The sequence below is a fragment of the Pteropus vampyrus genome, unplaced genomic scaffold (genome assembly GCF_000151845.1).
Source record: "Pteropus vampyrus isolate Shadow unplaced genomic scaffold, Pvam_2.0 Scaffold120, whole genome shotgun sequence".
NCBI lineage: Eukaryota > Metazoa > Chordata > Mammalia > Chiroptera > Pteropodidae > Pteropus > Pteropus vampyrus.
In genome coordinates, this window is record NW_011888901.1 from 392110 (window position 1) to 413490 (window position 21381).

The window sequence follows — 21381 nt, forward strand, 5'->3', positions numbered from 1 at the left end:
CACCCTTCTCTGTCTCTGCAGCCTACCAGTTCTTAATCTGTGAAGAATCTGAGTTCTAAACGTGAAACATTGTTAAGTATTAGCCACCAAGGCTTCAAAGGGCTACAGGGGTTCATTAGACCAGATTTGACCTCCTTATATCTCCCTCTCATTCATTGAAGACTTTGACTCCAGGTTCACAATATTCCTTTTTATTGCTTCTGTCATCATACTTGGTGACATTAGCAGCATCCATGTGGCTATCTAATACTCTAGCTATTTAATCTCCTGGCTCCTTGCAATCTCCTCCTCCAGCGACCTTCACTTCTGCTCCACTTTATCCACCCACATGCTGAACCTCACCGTCACTCAGAATTACACTTAAACCATAAATTGAAACATCCCACTTTCTAACTACAACCTCTGTAATTAGTTATCTGTATTTCTTCCAATACATCTATTTTCAACTCCATTGAGACCACTAAGTCCTGACTTCTGCGTACCAACTACTGTCTTCACTTCTTTCTTTAGCCTGTTTAAGGTCTGCGATTTCTCCCTTCAGCTACTCTTTTCAATATCCCCAGTTCCTTTGCCCCACTGGCCTTTACTCATGCCAGCCTGATAAAACCCCAACCCTGTATCAGTCTAGTTATTTCCACCTTTTCCTTGCTTATATTTGAGTTGCAGAACACTATTGGAGAAAATCACATAACCAAAGAAGTTGGTACTACTACACCACAAATTTATGGCCTTTAATCTCATCTGGCTCCTCAGTAATGATCTGAAATCTTGTATTGCTTTGGCCAGATTTCTTTTTTCCTTGTTTCAATAATGGCTATTTCAAATTTTCTGTACTCAACTCAAAATTCCAACCCTGCCACCTTCCTGTTCATGCTCAGCAAATTACTTTACCTCCTATTTTACAGAGCGAGAGGAGAGAGAGAGAGAGAGAGAGAGAGAGAGAGAGAGAGAGAGAGAGAGAGAGAGAGAGAGAGAGTCGTAGGTATGAAATGATAAATTCCTTAACTTCTTATCCCAAACTGCTGGCCATCCACATTCATCAGTTTCACCTTCCTTCTGGTTATAATGGAAGAGATTTCCCTTTATTTGTGCTTTGGTCACATGCCTTCTTTTTTTCCATAGCTTCAATTTCTCCCCCTCTCTAGTTGACCTCACATCTACTTTTAAACTCGTTCATCTCTCTCCTATTAAAAAAGATAATACCCACAACTTTCCTTTACCACATACTTTCTCTAGCTATTGCCCTATCTCTCTTTCCCTTCACAGAAAACTTCTTGAAAGACTTTCCATTTCCTCGCCTCTAATTTACTCTTCTTAAATATTTAAGTTATTTATATTAAAGTGATACTTGTACGTAGTAAAAAGTCAAATATTACTAATAGTCTTATTGCAAGAAATAAAAATCTCCTCCTCACCACAATTTCTGCTCTCCAACAATAATATTGAGCATTTACTTTGTGCTGAGTATTATTCTAAGCCTTTATAAGTATCAACTCAATTCTCACAAAACCTTATGAGATAGACACTATTATTATCCCCATTTTACAAATGAGGGAATGAGGCTCGGAGAGGTTGTGTGACTTACTTAAGGTCACCCAACTACTAAGGGGCAGAGGCAGGATTCAGACCTAGGAAGTCTAGTGCCATAGTCTATACTTTTACAACAAAGCCAAGCAATTTCAGCTTTATGAGGTATTTCTGTTGGTATAACTTTTATGTTTCTAAATAGCATCCTTATATTGCTATTTTTTCAATTTTAGAAATCAACAGTTGACCTGCAAATTTGGAAAAATTTTCAGCCATCATTTCTTCAAATGTTTTTAATACCACCTTTTTCCTCTCTTATACAGACCTCAATTATATGTATATTAGGCTGCTTTAAGTTGTCCTCAGCTCACTGATACTATATTTAGTTATTTTTAGTTTTTTGTTTCCTCTGTGTTTCATTTAAAATAGTTTCCAATGATAAGTCTTCAAATTCACTAACCTTTTCATTTGTAATGGCTAATCTGTAATTAACCTCTCCAACGTATTTTTCATCTCAGATATTGTAGTATTCATCTCTAGAAGTTCAATTTAGATCTTTCTATATCTTCTATATTTCTATTTTACATATTTAGCTTTTTTCTAGCTTTTTGAACATCTTGAATACAGTTATAATAATTCTTTTAATGTCTGATTCTGACATCTGTGTCAGTTCTGGGTTAGTTTCAACTTTTCCTCTTCATTATGGGTTATATTTTCTTGCTTCTTTGCATGTCTGGTAATATTTGGTTAGATGCTAGACATTGTGAATTTTATCTTATTGGGTGCTGTGTATTTTTGTATTCCTATAAATATTCTTAAGATTTGTTCAGTTAAGTTACTTGAAAATAGTTTGATCCTTTCGGTCTTGCTTTTAAGATTTGCTAGGTGGAATCAGAGAAGTATTTAGTTTAGGGGAAATTTATCCCCACTACTGAGGCAAGACCCTTATGGGTACTCTACAAAATGCCCCATGAATCATGAGATTTTTCAGTCTAGCTGGTAGGAACAGACACTATTCCTAGCCTTGTGTAAGCACCAGGTTTCGTTCTATCTATCTTTTTGGATGGCTCTTTCTATTGCACTTGGCATTTCCCTCACATGTATGTGTTGATCACTATTTTGTTGAAGACCAGTAGAGAACCATCTGAAGTTCTCCAGAATTCTATATGTGCAGCTTTCTCATCTCTGGTACTCTGCCCTGTGAATTCCAACCAACTTAGTCTCCCTGGACTCTCAGCCTTGTATTTTTAATTAGGGACTCCATTGGGCTCTGCCTGAATTCCCATTCATGTAGCATTTTACTGCTTTAATTTTGTTGGGACAAATTTTCTCATAGCTTCCTAAGAACGAGTACAGAGGAAGTAAATTTTTGAGAACTTTTTGTTTTAAAATTTTTTAAATTTATTTTCACATTTGATAGGTTGAAAATAAATTTCCCTTGTAATTTTGAAGGCGTGACTCTATTGTCTCTTTTCTATTGTTGTGTTGAGAAGTCCACTGCTATTTTAATTCCAGATCTTAGAATATGACCTATATTTTAAAATCTGAAGCTTTTAGGTCTTATCTTTAATCCAGTTTTTCTGAACTTTTACTGAGAAATGCTTTGGTGCGGGTCTTTTATTATTCACTTTTGATAGGCACTAAGTGGATTTTTCCAATCTGAAGACTAGTGACTTTTACTTCTGGGAATTTTTCTTGCATTATTCACTAATAATTTCCTCCCCTTTATTTTCTCTGTTCTCTCTTTGTAGGACTCTAATTAGTCAGATGTTGGACATCTTAGATTTCCCTCTAACTTAATTTTTTTTGTTGTTTCTTATTTTCTATGTCTGTCTTTTTTTTCTGTCATCTAAGATGTTTCCTTAATTCTTCATCCAACCTATTAAAGTTTTAATATAAGCGTTTATATTTTTATTTATATAACTTCTTTCCTGACCTTTGCTTCTTTTTTAGCATTCTTTCTTTGCTTTGTGGATTCAAACTATTCATTTATCTTCCTGAGGATGTTAATGATAATTTTTAAAGTTTTCTTCTAAACTCCACATTGTTTTAATTTCCTCCGAGTTCCTTTTCTTTGTTAGTTTGTTTTAGTTTCTGTCTTTCTCTAAATGCCTGGTAAGCTTATGGCTTCCTGTTTGAATTTAAGCTCTTCAAAGTGACTGGAAGATCTACAGGGATTGGAATAGTTTGTTGCTTATTGAACTTTATTATAGGATTATAAGGCAGATTTTTATTATGGGGACCCCAAGTGTCAGCTCTGTAGGTGTTTTCTCTTGGGCCAGTTTCCCCATGGAAATAACCTATCAACCTCATGTTTCTGGTGGGAGATGAAGAGTATAAGCCTGGCTGCCATCATTCTGGGAGGCAAGCAGGGAAGGAAAGATGAGAGTTTTAAAACTGCTTTTAGTATAGTGTCAAAGCTCTGCAGAAAGTAAACCTCAAATCTTCTGTTGAAAAGGGGAGAGATAGTCTCAGGTTGAGTGAATCTTGGGGTCTAGTTGTTCCTCATGCAAACTTTCAACTGTCTGTGGTACTGATGTTGTTGGCTTCTTGACTGAACTTTCTCTGATCTGTTGCTGGTTATCACTCATCTATCCCTTTCTAGCTTTCAAACATTTGTTGACAATCTCTTACTTGCTGGAATCTCTTTTTCCATTCTCTTTGTCTTTGTCTTTGTGAATTTACAATGTTTTATTCTTTGACTGTCATTTCAGTGAGATTTCATGAGAGCAAAGATAAAACATATTTTAAACCACTGTATTTAATCATCCCCATTTACTCTTCAACTCTCAGAAATGTCTTCCGCCACTACCAGACTGTTGAAAGTGTTCTTTCCAAGGTCACCAAATGAATACCTTGTGGCTAAGTATAGTAAACACTTTTATTTATTTTATCTTACTGTTTCATCTTACTTGATCTCTCAGTAGCATTTATCCCTACTGACCATTTTTACTTGAAATTCCTCTGCCATTAGTTTCCATGGACACTCCTGGTTTTCTTCCTATATATCTGGTTTATTTTCTCTTTGTGAACAACTCTTCCTAAATCTATTGTTTTAATACTATAGTTCTTCATATTAGGTTATTCTCTTCTTCTTCTTCCTTTTTCCTTCTTCCTTCTTATTCCTCTTCCTCCTCCTCATCCTCCTCTTCCTTCCTCTTCCTCTTCTTTCTCCTCCTCCTCCTCCTCCTTTCTTCTTCTTCTCCTTCTCCTTCTCCTTTTTCCTTTTTTTTTACTACTTATTCTCCCTGTTGCAAACTAAGAGCTCCTAGGGCTTTGATTACCATCTAGATGTTGATGATTTCCAACTGTATCTAAATCTCCTTTTAATAAGCTCAGGTCTAGCCTGTGGGGTAGGTGGAATAGATGACTATCTATGCAGTATGATTTGAGAATCATCTACCCAACTTAAATATCTTTCTCACTGTTCTCTCACAGATTCTGAAGTTCTTCTCCACTATTATTCATTGTAGTGTATTAAGGACCAAGACTTTAGTTAAAATGAAATTCTAGCTGGGAGAGTTACTCTTCCTCTTTTACAAATGACACTTGTTATATAATCCAATAAGAGATCAAAGCCTTGAGAGATAGCTAAAGTGTTTTGCTTAAACATAGAAATATACACACACATATACCCCAATGTCATTTTTAACGCATCCATAACTTTTGAGCCACTATTTGGGAGTATAGTATCCCAATATATATGTGTATGTATACATAGAATTTCACAAACATAAGTTCATGCTCTATATATTGTATTTTACCCTACATTTGAAACTTAACAATATATCATAAACTTTCTCTGTCATTGGATATTATTGTATAACCTGATTTCTGGTGGCTTCATAGTATTTCATCATTTGACATATAATGCATTACTTAGTTCTGTCACCATTGTTAGACAATTGGATTACATACGGTGTGTTGAGTGCCCCTATAGTTGTACCTTTGCATACATCTCAGTTATTTCCATAGTAAAAAAACACGAAGTAGAACTGTCATGTCAAAGAATATTTAAATTTTAAACTGTTTTGATTTTAATTCTAAATTGGCCTCCAAATTTTGAATCAATTTCAGTCCTAATAAAAATATGTAGGCATTAATTAACATAGGTATAAAAGCTCCTATATTGTCATTATTTATGATCTTAAATGCTGTCTCATTTTAATTTACATTTCTTTGATTTCTCATGTAGTTGGTCTTTTTAGTATATTTGTTGGCTATTTGTTTTCATATTTTGTGAATTAACTTTCTGTTCTATTTGTCTACACTCCTATCCCCACTTTATTTTCTTCTCATTTCTAGACACCTTAAAATCTGATCTGCCTCCAATTTTGACCCCTTCCAGCCTATCCACTGCAGCCAGAGTACTCTTCTTGAAACATAAATTTGAGCGTATCATTCCTTTGCCTAAAAGGCTTCAATGGCTTCCATTGGTCTTAGGATAAAATGCAGAGTTTATAACATGGCCTATGAGGCCCTGTGTGACTTTGCTAATTGTTCAGCCTTCAGGCAGGAGAGAACACACACATCCACAATCTTTGCTTAGCTAATTCCTACTCTTCGTGTAGGTTATTGCTTAAAATGAACTTCCTCTGGGGAGATTTCCCTTGGGGCCTGAGTCTCTGCCAGGTAGCTTTTGTGTATACTCCACTCCTTTTGTAGCAGCACTTCTATTTCCTATTTAATGTCTTGCTCCTTCATGATCTGAAAGCTTTGTGAGGGCAAGGACCACAATTAACTTGTTCTCCCAGTGTATCTCTACTGCCTAGTATAGTGCCTAGCACAATAGTTTGGCTCAGTAAGTGTTGGATGGATGGATGGGTGGAAGGAAGGAAGGAATAAAGAAGATTGGGGAGGCCACGAAAAAAATTCGTAAATCAATTTTCTGCCTTAATTCCTGCCCTGAAGAGGGAATGCATATTATTTTGCACTTGGCCAAAAATATGTCTTCTTACTCCTTAAGTTCTGGAAGATTGGTTATTCCATGTGAGACTTTAAGATTGTACCAAGTTAGTCTTTCATTTGTTTATCCTGGCCTGCAGTTTATTCTTGAAACATCTCTATTTTTAGAAACAACCAAGAGATATTGTTAGTAGATGTGTAGCTGGGTATACATGCATGAGGGTATATATTTGTTTAACTCCTCATCCCCTTACAACTAGTTCACCATGAAAGTTTCCTCCCTGGTATTTCTACATCCAATGCTGCTTCTCTCCAGTCTAACTTGCAATGTTGTCGCCAAGTTAATGTGTCTTTCTATTCTGTCATTTGTATGCTCAAGAATCTTCATTGGCTCTGATTCAGGAGGTCTGGTACAGGTCCTCAACATGTATGTTTTGGTCAAAGCTCCTGAAGATAATTCTGATGTGTAATCATGGTTAAGAATGGTCCAGCATGCAATTATATACCTACTTTTTTTTAAAAGGAACTGTCTGAATCGTTAAGGGTATAGAGTTTAGAAGCCAATGAACACATGTTCAGTTATATTTCTTTTTTTTTTCCTGACCTTTACTGCTTGTGTGACCATGGGCAAGTTACTTAACCTTTCTATGTGTCAACTTTCTCACTTATAAAATTAAAATAACATTTACTACACAGGGTTATGGTAAGGAATAAATTAAATAATGTATGTAAAAAATATATACATATATATATATGTAAAGTGTATCTGTATGTAAAGTATGTATGTAAAAATACTAAATGCTCAATTAGCAGTTGTGTTGTTGTTAGTCATTCAGTTATTCATTCATTCAACATTTATTCACTATGTGTCCAACATTGTGTTAGGGACCATGGAAGATATAAGGTATAAAATATGAACCCTGCTCTTGAGATGCTTAGAATTAGCTGAGGAGATAAAACCAGCATAACATTATACAATTAGAGAATAATAAAATTAAATGTAAATGTTATGAAAGATCAAATAAAGTACAGTATTAGGGGAAGGGTTTAAATCAGCCCCAGTGTGCTGGCTTATTGATTAGCATAGAGAAGGAGAAAAAAATCTCTCAAACTGCTCTTACCAAGCCTTCAGAGGTTTAGTTTTGATGCTGCCTGCCAGATGGAAAATGATGCAGAGGGAAAAAAAATCTTGTATTTACTTCTCAAAATTAAGACAGGATGGGGGAGTGTGTTTGAGGGGTGAACATATGTGAACAAATATGGTATAATCCTTAATTGGTTCCTGATGATCAACATTTAAATAGTTTCCATTGGAAAAGCACAGATATGATATTTTTCACTTAATGAATCACGCCCCACAAATCAGTTACTTTCACTTTGTTAAACCAGAAATCAAACACCAAATAAGGTTGCAAACCTATTTTGATGTATATTAATGTACTTTTCTCTTTTGCAGGGTCGCTATGGCAACTGCATCTTCTCAAGTTCTGATTCCAGACATCAATTTTAATGATGCCTTTGAAAACTTTGCTTTAGATTTTTCCAGAGAAAAGAAACTACTGGAGGGGCTGGACTATTTAACAGGTGTGAAAATTCTGTGCTTTCCTTCCCATTCTAATCCTTCTCCTTTGTTGTGCTTTTACTTTAAAATAATCTGAAAAAGACAATATTTATAATGAAAATGCTTTTATAACCTATAAAATGATACACGTATCTTTTTAGATGGAACACATTTTAGTTTCTGTAACAGAAAGGATAAGTGATTTGTAAAATATTTCTGGGGGCAGAATGAGTATACCATCCATACTTAAAGGTAAAAAAACTAAAAGTTGCTGATGGATTTCTCCTTATGAACCTATCAGTAATGTATTGTCGCTTGTTATGGGGGTAGAACTCAAGCGCCAATTATGGAATATTAGAAAATGTTCCATGTGGGTACTGGTACCACTTAAATGATTTTAAGGAAACAAGAATTAGCAGATTAAGAAGAAAAATATAAGAAAAGTCTGGCTTGCAGACATTTTTAGAAAATGAGGAGTACAACCAGCCTTTTAAAAATTCTGACTACCTTTAGAATTATTTGAATGATCATTTCATGAGAAAAATACATGCATGCAATAACTTTGTGTTTGTAGTTATTTTTGTTAATATATTAAAATAGCTGTCATTTATTGAACATCAACTTTATGCCTGACACTGTATATTAATTTTGTATCATGAGTCCTTGGAACAAATCTATGAAGTAATTATCATCCACATTTTACTGATGAGGGAATGCATATTATTTTGCACTTGGCCAAAAATATATAGTGAAACTTATTTTGAAATAAAAAGAAATAGTTTGAAGGTCATATAATAAGAAAACAGTGTGACCACTTTGCTCTAATATTTACACATGTGGTTTTACAGAGTAGACAACTAGGCAATTATCTAAATAAATTAGGTTTATATCTTTGCCTAAAATATCTTTATCGTTGAAGCAAAAAATGGTTTTTGGGAACTTGAGGTCTTCAGGTTGTATGGTATGTGCAATCTAATGCTTCTTATTAAGAAAATCTCCTCTCCAGAAGATGGGCAGCAAGAGTAACCATTGTAAAATTCCTAACAGAGAGTGTGCTTTCCTTACCTTCTGTCCATTTTTCCTTACAGCCCCAAACCCACCATCTATCCGAGAAGAACTCTGTACTGCTTCCCATGACACCATTACAGTCCACTGGATCTCAGATGATGAGTTCAGCATCAGCTCCTATGAGCTTCAGTACACCATATTCACTGGCCAGGCTAACTTCATCAGTAAGTCATGGTGTAGTTGGGGCCTGTGGCCAGAGATAAGGAAATGTAAGGAAGCAGTAAGCTGCTCAAGATTGGCCGGGGCGCCACGAGGCAAGTGTTTGTAAGACATGTTAGGTTGTTTAGAACAGTGTTTCCTAAGACAGTTTAAGTTCCCCCCGGACATTGCAAAGACCTTACTGACCTGTCACCCATCAGCAAGTTGTGTATTTCCTTGCTGGGCAGTCACTGGGGCCACTCCCATTTGTTTGTGTAATCCTTAGCCTTTCTTCAGTTAATACATGTCACTCCACTCTCCCAAGTCAGAATGTAGCTCAGAATTCATTCCTGGGTAGCTAAGCCACCATCATTGCTGATTATATGTATGTGAACATCTTTTTTTTCCTTGACTCTTCTTCCACTTCATTGTCATGGTAAAAATACATTATGTTCAGAGACTACTACTTCCTTTATTGCACTGATTTTTATTAGTGAATATAGTGACAAGTGTCGTGCCTCTGTCACTCTATCCCTTCTCCCTTTCTTCTAGAATTACACCAAATATAAAAATGTGTCAATGGGCCACAAAATGAAAAATGTTCAAAGAGCAGTTATTTAGCTCACATATTATAATTTCACCTTCTGATGAACTGAAGCAACCCAAGACAGAGTCAGAATTTAACTGATTGATTGCCAGACAAGAGGGATTGAGCTGCAAATTCCCTTCAATGTGCTGGGGAAAATGGAAATGAAAGCAGAATTAAAGCTGGATTTCAAGACTGGAACTGATTCTCATCCTAAGTTTGCATCTGCATAACTGCTAATTAGTAGTTTCTTTTACCTGTGTATGCTTCTATGTCTAACTTCACAGGCTTGCATGAGGGGAGTTTTTCCAATGAAATCCTCCCGATTGGCTTTCTTTTCCTGTTTTGTGACAATTCTGGGCACATGATGGGGTGAGGAGGTGAGAGGACATTTGAGGTCAAACTCTATAAAACACTTGCCTCGTGCAGCTCCAACCTAAGCCACTTGGCTTAGGTAGCTGTGTTCTTGGGTGTTCCTGGGTGTTTCTTCAGTTTGTGAAGTCACAAACTCTAAAGCTTCCCCGACATGCTTTTTTGCACTTGTCTCTCCTGTTCTGGAAAGTCTTTGAGCTAGCAGCCTTGCTTTTTCTTCCCAATATGTGGGAAACAGTGGTCTCTGGGAGGTTGAGAATAAATCCAAGAAGTGAAAGAAGTGACAAGGATCTGAAGGCTGTCATCTTTATTTTCAAGGTTATATAGTCCTTTGTAAAGAAAAGCTTAAAGGATAATTCTTAATAGCAGTTGGATTATAGTATCTTAGAATTGGAAGGGACCTTAGAAGTCATCTAGTCTAATCTTCTTCCCTTCTACCAGACACCCAGTAAATGATCATCCTGTCACTCCTTGAGTGTTTCCAGTGATGGATAGCTCACTTCTAATAAAACAGCCCATTCAATTGTGTAGCTATAAATAACTGTTAGTGCTTCCTTATAAAAGGCCTAACTCTACTAGTAAATAATAATGACAATAATAATTTATGCATATATTGTTTTACCTTTTACAAATGCTCCCACATGCATTATCTTATTTAGTCCTTATTTAGTATGAGTTCTTACTTAGCCTTATGAAATAGATCACTTTAATTCTATTTATAGATGAAGAAACTGAAGTTTAATGAGTTGCCCAAGGTCACAGAGATGCAAACCGATGGAGTCGAGATTTGAACCCAAGCCTGTCAGACTTCAAGCTTAATGCTCCTTGTATCAAAGCACAGCTACCAATTAGTCCTAGTTTTGCCCTTTTATGTCTCACTAACAAACCTAATCCATCTTTCATACGAGAGTTCTTAAGATAATTTTAGGCAGCTCTCATATCTCTTCTAATTTTTCTTCTTTTCCAGGCTAAACATCCTCAGATCTTTGTTCCTCACGTGACAGTTTCAAACCCTTTACTTTACCATCTTGGCATCCTTTTTATGGACACACTCGGATTTATCAAAGTGCTTTATAAAATACACTGTCAAAAAAGTAAATATAGTACTCCAAAAGTGATATGACCACCACAAGGAATAGCTAGATTATTTTTTTTTGTACATTAACTGAGCATTTGATCAGCTGAAATCCTTAGGAATTTCAAATTCTATTCCTGTTCAATTCATTCTCTAAATGGAAACACAACACCTTGAATTCATCCCTATTACACTTTTTCTGGTTAGTTTTGATTCCTCATTTCAACCTGCCAAAATCCTTTTGAATCCAGTTTCTGCCTTCCAATACATTTACTTCCCCTTCCAGCCTGCTTTCCATGTCTTTCTCTGATCATTGATAGAAAAGTGGAACAGGACTGGGACAAGGGAATTCCCTGAAGCAAAATTTTGGATGGCAATGGGCAGATAAGATGAAAACGTTTTACTAGGAATAAATATTCATGAAGATTTAAGGTTTTAGTCCTACCTGCCAGTCTGGCCTGCTACTGTTGACTGATCCTCAGTTCTGAGAGCTACTTTACCTTGAGGATTTTCTGTTTTCTTTTTCTTTATACCGTTTTCCTTAGCTATAATTGACATTAAAAAGTTGTCCATCAACAGATGAATGGATAAAGAAAACGTGGTATATGCATACAATGGAATGTTTTTCAGCCTTAAAAAAAATGAAATTGTGTTACTTGTGACAACCTGGAGGGCATTATGCTAAGCCAGACATAGGACAAATAAATATGACACGACTTATATGGGGAATCTTAAAATAGTCAAGCCCCACGTTTTCTTTAACCATAAATTTTATCCTTGTTGGCTAGAATTTTGTCAGGATAAATAGCTCCTCTTACTTTTTTTCAACTTTTTTCCTTTATTTTTAACTTTATCCCCACCTCATCTAAAATATGAAATTATCACAAGCTAATAATGTTTCAGACGATGCTGTTAGCAGAATGAGAATTTCTCCAGATGTTTAGATGATTGTCTTCCCCATTACTGTATATCTCTTCTCTGTTTTAATTTTGTGTTTTGCATTATGAAAGTTCTGGCTATAACCTCTGGCCAGGAAGTATATAACACACTGCCACAAAGATATAACTTCTATTTCCTCTCCTTTCCATTCTCATGCAAATATCTTCCACTACACATTTATGCTTAAATTCATGTATTTCTATGTTGTAATCTTTCCCTTTTGAACAAGGTGTATACTTTCATTACCATAATTCAGTCTTAAATCCCATCTCACCAAGTCTCAGTGATATCCAGAGGATCCATAGATTTACTTTTTTTTTAAATTTAGAAATGATTTCAAAATAAAGTTGCAAGACTAACACAAAGAATGCCCACATACTCTTTACCCAGATTCATCCATTGTTTATATTTTGCCCTATTTCCTTTAAAATTCGTTAGCATTCTCTATTTCTCTTTTGTTCTTAACCATTTGAGAGTGAATTGCATACATTATGGCCTTTCACCCCTAAATTCTTCAGTGTATGTTTTTTCAGATAAGGAAATTCTCTTAACATAACCACAGTATAATTATCAACTTTAAGAGATTTAACGTTGATGCAATATTTTTATCTAGCCCGCCATTTATATTCTAATCTTGATATTTGACCCAATATCCTTTATAATATATAAAGGACCCAATATTGTCCTTTACAGTCTAGGGTCAGGTATTGCATTTAATTATCATATCTCTTACCTCCTTTAATCTGAAACATTTCATCAGCCTTTCTTTGTCTTTAATGATATTAACATTTAAAAAATGCCCTTTTATTTATATATTATTATATTCCTCATTTGAGGTTTGTCTGATATTTCCTCACAATTATAGTCAGATTATGCATTCGTGGCTGGAATACCACAGAGGAGACGTGTTCTCCTTAGGACATGACATCTGGATGTGCATAATGTCCACTTGTCCTTCGTTAGTGATGCTAATATTGATCACCTGGTCAAAGGTATTGCCTGATTTTTTCATTGTGTAGTTTCCTTTTGCAACTAATAAGCAATCTTTGCGGTAATACTTTAAGACCATGAAAATATCCTGCTTCCTCATCAAACTCATCCTACCCCGACTCCTGTTTTAACATCAATAAATAATTCTTGCCAGATCCAATCTTTACATTGATCATTTCAATGATTTTCCAACCAAGCATTCCCTTCCATATTTGCAATCTGGCACTATGCATTCTACTGAAAGCAAAAGCCCCACCCTCTGTTTATTTATTTATCTGCTTATCAGCATGGACTCCTGAATTTTCTTTTTTCAATGGTTTATAATTCTTTACTGCCTATACTTATTTTGGTGCTCACATTGCCTAAATTTAGTCAATGGAAGCTTTTTAAGCTGACTCCTGGGTCCTTGTGTTCTCCCATCATTTTCTTAAACACTTCCTTACTCTCCAGCATAATAAAAGTTTCTAGGCTCATTTTGAATTTATCCTGCCCCAACTTTTAAAGCAGCCATTTTCCCAAGCAATCTTGGTTCCTTTTAGGGAGAGAATGGTATTCGAAACCAAGACCTGTAGACTAGAAATACGCATTTACACCCATGTGCATATACATATCCATACATATAATATGTATACACATATAATTAACATATGTGTACATATTATGCGTGCGCACGCACACACACACACACACACACACATATATTTTAGAAATCATGAGTTTATACCAATACCTCCAATTCTAGTCTATCTCCATAGGTTCTTTCTTTCCTTTCACCATTCCATATTTGTATATTCCTACTTCTATGAAGAGAACCCTGGCTCCCAATAGCATTAACACATGCACTCATTTACTCACTCCCGTAATATATCTATAGTAGCTTCTGAATTGCTTTCCCCACACCACTACAAAACAAACACTAGTTCAAGACTTGTCTGCAATCTCCTCTTGCCCCCATCCATCCTTTTGATGTGGTTGTTTTTTTATTTGTAATGCAATTGGGTTCATTTGTTTCAGTTTGCCTTTAGTTTTAGTCCCCACTCTTCCCAATCATATTGACTTCATTTTAATTTCTGAATTTTCAAAACAACAACGTGTTTGCAAAAGGGAAAACTGTACAAAAAAAGTATACTCAGAGAAGTGTCATTCTCTCCCATATCCTTTTAATCCTGATCCCCCACCCCCATGCCTTGTAGGTAACAACTTTATTATTTTCTGTTTTTTTTCCTTCCTGTTGTTATTGTTGTTTTGTAGCTCCAAACAAGCATATGTATGTTTTCTTATTTGCCTTTTTTTCTTGCAAAAAGTAGCACACTATATATACTTTTGCAATTTGCTTTTTTAAATTAGCAATATATCCTGAAAATCACTCCATCCCAGTTCTTGGAGATTGTCTTCATTATTTTTTAAACCTGCATAATACTTCATTGTGAAGTTCACTTATTTTTGTTTTGTATTGTTAGAAGTATATCTTGAAGATCATGTATTTCCCTGTTTGTAATAAAATTTCATGTTCAGTTTACAATCCATACTGTGCATTGGTACATAGACAACCAAATCTTCCTTGTCCCTGGCTCTCATCTTTTATTGTCTTTTCATAAGAATCACCAAACATTTCCACCAATTATTCTTTCTACAGCATATCTGTTGGCCCTCCATTAAGCTTCTCTTTCTAATTTGAATTTAGACTTTTCCTACTTCTCCCCAAATTAATTATAAAACACCTCATGATACGATCTTTTTCAAAAATTTCATTATTATTTTAGATTTTCAAATTCACTTAAACCCTTTACTGTAGCTGCATAGCACCATTCATTTTTCCTTGCTCTTTCCTTTCCATCCTCTGGTAGAATTGTGTTTAAAAAGTAGTAAATTGACTGAACAGCAGATAACAGAAGAGAGAAATCCAGATAATCCATAGACTAGAATGTTTATCTCTCTTTCACTAAAAGTTAACCAAATACATGTTTTAATTCTGTATTTTTCTCTGTTTAAGTCAATGTTTATGGTATAAAGAGTTTCAAAAGCAGAAACCTAGGTTTCTGATCCTTTTCCCTGTGTGGAAGGGAAGAAGGTTCCAGACAACAATGTTTTAAGGACCACCCTACCCTAAATGAATATTGGAATCAGAGCCAGGAAGGGGTAAAACTGGATAGTTTCAAGTGAGGAGATGATATTTCACCTCCTTGGCTTTCCTATGATACCTTGGAACCCAACTAGTATTGGAAGTAAGGGTGCGGGTGGGGTGGAAAACTTGTACCATAAGCCCTGTAAGCTTTGCTACCTTACAGAAACAAAAAAACCATTGTTCTCCACCCCATGAATTGTGATGTAGTGGAGAGAACACTGGACTAAGATTAAAGAGACAAGGGTTCTACTCTCAGCACCATCACCAGATATCTGGGGCCTTGGGCAAGTCACTTTTCTTCTCTTCGTATTAGTTTCTCATTTGTAAAATGAGAGAAATATGGTGTCTCGGTGTCCATTCAGCTCTTGTGCTCTGCACAGGACTGCTCCATCCATTCGAGGCCAGAGTCAGCTCTCAGAGGATTGGACCTTTGGGATTCAATCTAGAAACTCCATAAAAGAGATGATTCTGTGATTTTGTAGAGTAACTTTTCCTGTATTATTTGGCAGAAAATTGAAATAACCTAACTTTTACTAGTGGTTACATTCAATTACCACAAGCAAGGGAACTGGCATAAGCCTAGCTCCATGAGAAAAAAGAAACAGAGGAAGTTCGTCTCATTATGTCTTTCAGGACTCACAAGAAAATAAAATGAAATTCACTTTTGAGGGCTTATGATGAATTTTCAATGTGCTTCTCATCCTATTTCTATCACCTGCATGGTTAATGTTCTTGTCTTTCACCATGTTACAGGCCTGTATAATTCAGTGGATAGCTGGATGATTGTGCCCAACATTAAGCAGAATCATTACACAGTGCACGGACTCCAGAGTGGGACACGCTACATCTTCATTGTTAAAGCCATAAACCAAGCAGGCAGCCGGAACAGTGAACCTACCCGACTAAAAACAAACAGTACGTTATGGTGATTCTGAAAGCAGACATCAGTTTTCCCCTCCATGCTAGGGAGTACACTTAGCCTGAGCAGGCACCTATAGCCATGCAAGACAGCAGAAGTCCTGATAGAGGAGCTTTACTGTTGTAGTTTGTGCTCTGGGCAAGGGATTTGTTCGTGCCCCTGGGAGATATGTGGACACAGATATACATATAATAGTTGATGGTTTAGGAGGATGTTAGTGAAGAGTTTTTCTCCTCGCCACACCCTCATGCTTAGGAAACAGTTAAGTAAAAGGGTACTACAGATAGACGCTGCTTAACAGTGAGGAAACATTCTGAGATACGTGTTGTTAGGCAATTTCATTGTGTGTGAACATCAGTGTACTTCACAAATTCAGACAGTTATAGCTTACTACATACCATCGTATGGTATACCACCATCGTATATGTGGTCAGTCACTGACCAAAACATTGTTATGGGGAACATGACTCTATTTGCGATACTCTGGTAAAACTCTACTGCAGAGAGGCCACACCTATAAGAATGCTTTTGACTGCAAGTGACAAGAAATTCAACTAACTTAATGTAACAAATAGTATTTGTTAGTAGCTTAAACAAGGTATTGTTTTCTCTCTCACATAGCAAGAGGTTTAAAGGTAGGCAGCTCAGGGCTGGTGATGTAGTAAAAGATCCAAGCTTCTTTTGCTTCATGTATTGGATTTTTGCCACATGGTTACAACATGACCTCTAGATGTCATATTTTCTTTCACTACAGGAAGAAGGGGGAAAGGGTTGGTATATATGATGACTGTCCCTTTTGTCAGGAAAACAGGCACTTTCCCAGAAGGTTCTCCCACCCCGTCTGACTTCTGCTTCCAACTATATCCATCTTATTAGCCACTCCTAGCAGCAAGGGGGCAAGATGCTGGAATATTTAGCTTTCCTTGCCTCTACAGTGAAAACGGATAAGAGAAAACAAGTACGAAATGGGTGTTGCATTTGCCAAAAGGGTCTGCCACAGACAAATTTTATATAATACAGCTCTTGCCATACTCAGCAATTGGCTCTTATTAACTGGTTTTGTCATATGACTATAAGGAGTTCTCTGCTGTAAATGACCCTACACAAAAAATGTTTTCTCTGATCACTGATGATGCAATAGTCACTCCAATGAAGTTACCTAATTATGTTATTTACATCCCGTTTGCAAGAGAGCAAAAAAAAAAAATTGTCCTGTTGCTGAGTTATTTTCAGTTTTGTTCTGCCTCCAAGCAGCAATTATCTCATCAATTCCCTCACTTTGTCTCACCTCAAACACTCCTTCCCCTAAGAACCACTCAAATCCCAAACCACTGATTGAAATAAAGCTAAGTGAAAAACATATTTGAGAACATGAAACCCTGAGAATCTCCTTTTAATTTCATATTATGAAGGGGGCAGCATATTCTTATTTTATTGAAAATGGTGGCTTCTGGCCTGCTTCCTTAATGTAATCCAAGCAACAGTCAACTTGTACTGACCCAAGAATGATCATCATACTGATGGTCCTGGAAGACAAAGAATTCTTAAATACTTCCTCATGTGTTTTTTCTTTTCAGGCCAACCCTTTAAACTGGACCCCAAAATGACTCACAAGAAATTGAAGATCTCCAATGATGGATTGCAGATGGAGAAGGATGAAAGCTCTCTGAAGAAGAGCCATACCCCAGAGAGGTTTAGTGGCACAGGGTGCTATGGAGCAGCAGGAAATATATTCATTGACAGTGGCTGCCACTACTGGGAGGTAGTCATGGGTTCCTCAACATGGTGAGTGGATCTCGCTTTTCTCTTATCTCCTCTGTTGTTAGGTTCCTGTGAAATTTAATTCTATAACAAACATAATATCAGTAAGTCAAGATTTAAAGGCATGTGATGAAAACCACTCCTAGAAAAATGTGACAGCCTTTTAAAATAAAATCATGGAAAATATACTGAGCTAGGAGTTGGAAATTACTACACCACTCTAATGGAAAACTTTTTAAAGCTCTAGTGGAATCAACATTATGGATCTAAATATAAACTATTTAAGGAAGAAACATGTATTATATTTCTTATATATCCTCTGTAGCAGAGGTCCTCAACCCCCTGGCCGAGGACCTCATCTGTATTTGCAGCTACTCCCCAGCACTAGCATCACCACCTCAGCTCCACCTCAGATCATCAGGCATTAGATCCTCATAGGAACACTGGTCCCCGGTGTCAGAAAGGTTGAGGACTGCTGCTCTATAATGTCTAGCACAACTCAGAACATTAATAAATGTTGATCTCTCCTTTCCACTGCCTCACAGGTATGCAATTGGCATTGCCTACAAATCGGCTCCCAAGAATGAATGGATTGGCAAGAATGCCTCCTCATGGGTCTTCTCTCGATGTAATAGTAACTTCGTAGTGAGACATAACAACAAGGAAATGCTGGTGGATGTGCCCCCACAGTTGAAGCGTCTGGGTGTCCTTCTGGATTATGACAACAACATGCTTTCTTTCTATGACCCAGCTAACTCTCTCCATCTTCATACTTTTGATGTGACCTTCATTCTTCCAGTTTGTCCAACATTCACAATCTGGAACAAATCTCTAATGATCCTGTCTGGCTTGCCTGCCCCAGATTTTATTGATTACCCTGAGCGGCAGGAATGCAACTGCAGGCCTCAAGAGTCCCCTTATGTTTCTGGAATGAAAGCTTGCCATTAAGTTTCAAGAGAGCATATAATTCACTGGCTCCCCAGTTCAGCAGTTCATTCCCTCCTAAACCTCAGTTAGTGTACAATATACAGCATACAAAATAAAGTTCGTTGGAAACATCCAAAATAACTAGATATTTTAGATTTAATTTTATGAATTAAAGCTTATATTGGAATTAGCGTTTTGAGTTTCTCAGAACAAATTATCTGGGTTCAAGCCATTGAAGAATAAATTTAGAGAAAGCCTCTCATCATTAGAGAATTGAAAATTCCCAATGATTTGGAGTATAAATGATATTGGAAGGAATTAGGGTAATTGTAGGTAAATAATGTAGAAGGAGGCTCCGAACAAGGGGCTAGCCAGCTGGAAAGGGGAATGTCATCTTTTCAAGTACTAGCCAATTTGGCTCAGTAGAATTTTGAAGTGTCAAATGATTACATATTATATGTGGCTTTTAATAAAACCTACAATTGTGGATTTATTATAAAGAAAACATGTATGTGTATATGTAATATATATAAAATGAATAAATAATATATGTCATTTATTCATTTTATAATTATATATACATAATAAACTGTTTAATTTGATCATTTGAGTGAGAAATATACTAGAAGGGAAAATAAATTATACCATTCATTTTTGTCCCCTAAAGGGAACAGTCAACATTTCTCTTCTCCCTCCTGTCACATACACATACATATGCAATGATATAGATGGTAGGAAGAGCTCTAGGTTGGATTAGGAGAGACTGAAGGACAAGACTGCTCAAGAGATGCTACTGCTGGATGGAAAACTGATCAAGGTAGAAGTGTTTCATGTAGCAGTTTCACTGATGCTACCTAATGAAGAAGTTCTGAATTGTTAAAAATTCTGTCACAGACTATTTCAAAGAAATACAGTTTTTTTTTCTTTTTACTTTCAAGTACATAGTTACTAAAATTAGGCTAAAAAAAGAGTTGCATAATGGAACTTATTTAGGAACCTACCTTAATTACTAAATCAGTAAGAATAGAGTGATGCAATAACTATTTGCATACAAATGTACTTGTATTAAGAATGCCTGAGAACAGTTCGTTTTCTTTAACAGGTTAGATAATCATTCCTCTTGCCACCTTGTTTACACTCTCATCTGCTTAGCCAACACTTCATGGCAAATGCAGATGTCAACTTTATCCCAGTCCTGGTTGAAGGGAACCAAACTCTATGGTCTATGCTTTTGTCAGTTCCACTGCAGGGATCAGAGATGTCAGAACCGCAACTTTCTCCTTTCCAGGAGCTGAGTCAGCTTCAAGGAATCTACGTTTTGGAAGTTGTGAAAATACTACTGTTTTACAAAGCGGTGGCTGTAACCAGCCCCCAGATTGCAGCTTTGAAACAATGCCCGAACTTCTCCCCTCTTCCTTTGCACCACCTTGATGGACATTCATTCATTCATTAATTCAATAAACTATTAGATGCTAGGTACCACACATCTGCAGACATACTGATCAAACAGAGTCTCTGCTGCCAATGGCTTACTATTTTGTAGGAGAGACAAAATAATCTATATAAATCCCCTAAATAACGCTTTTGTATTGTTTGTTCACCTAACATGGAAAGCAAGACTGAAGCAGATACAGATGGCAGGCTCAAATATATATCTCATGGCAAAGTCAGCTTTTTAGTTGAAAAATAAAACATATTTACTTAACCGCTAATCAGGAAATGAGCAACCTCAGTTAAGATTCTGCAGTGCTGGGAAATAGTTTGCTGTAATGGAAAGCTCATAGCCTTTGGACTAAAATAATCCTAGTTCTTCAGCCATTTACTAGCAGTATGACCTAGGGCAAGTACTTCATTTCTCTGAGCCTCTGTTTCCTTTTCTGTAAAATACCTAACTCACAAGGCTGTTGTGAAGATTTAAAAAGATAGCACATGTAAACTGCTTAGCACAGCAACTGGCATTTATTTAAGCATACAACAAACATCAAGCTCTTCCCCACCAGCCCCAGCCCCAATAGAGTGTAGTGGTGCTTTAAAATGTATGCTTTTCATTTCTACCTTTCTCTGGTCTCTTCTCTATGGCCTATCCCCAAATTCTTAAACTAAATATGATTTCCCCCCTTTATAAAACCTTTCACTGGTTCTCATAACATTCAACAGAAGGTCCTAATTACTTAGAGTTTGGCTTTTCAGGTCTCTATGTGCTTTCCCAGCTTCATCTTTTGTCACTTTCCCCCCTCAAACACTGGTTACTCTAGCCAAGCTTAACTATATTACACAAGTTGTTCTCTGAGCTTGGAAAAGAGGCATTATTAACAATTTTTATGCCCACAGTAAGTAAAAAATAGGAAGTATACTTAAAATGCCAAAAGTGCAAAACATTGCACTTCTATCGCAGTCCAATTTCCTTTACCATGTCCTTAGGTCTCCTACACCATTCATTTTTTGTGCCCTTTAGATTTTAGTGCCCTTTAGATTTTAGTTCTCTGAG

At 36.4% G+C, this 21381-nt stretch overlaps 1 protein-coding gene across 3 annotated transcripts in view; it reads left to right on the forward strand.

Annotated features, from left to right (window-relative positions):
- Positions 1 to 19559, forward strand: part of MID2 (midline 2) — an 89394-nt gene extending 69835 nt beyond the window's left edge. For 2 of the 3 annotated variants that reach the window (XM_023534110.1, XM_023534111.1), the window contains exons 6-10: positions 7889 to 8016; positions 9082 to 9315; positions 16040 to 16201; positions 17783 to 17990; positions 18512 to 19559. In XM_023534110.1, coding sequence (XP_023389878.1) covers positions 7889 to 8016; positions 9082 to 9315; positions 16040 to 16201; positions 17783 to 17990; positions 18512 to 18914 — 1135 coding nt within the window. In that variant the 3' untranslated portion in view covers positions 18915 to 19559. The remainder of the gene's footprint in view (positions 1 to 7888; positions 8017 to 9081; positions 9316 to 16039; positions 16202 to 17782; positions 17991 to 18511) is intronic. The other variant, XM_011366051.2, reaches the window with a different exon arrangement.
- Positions 19560 to 21381: the final 1822 nt, after the last annotated feature.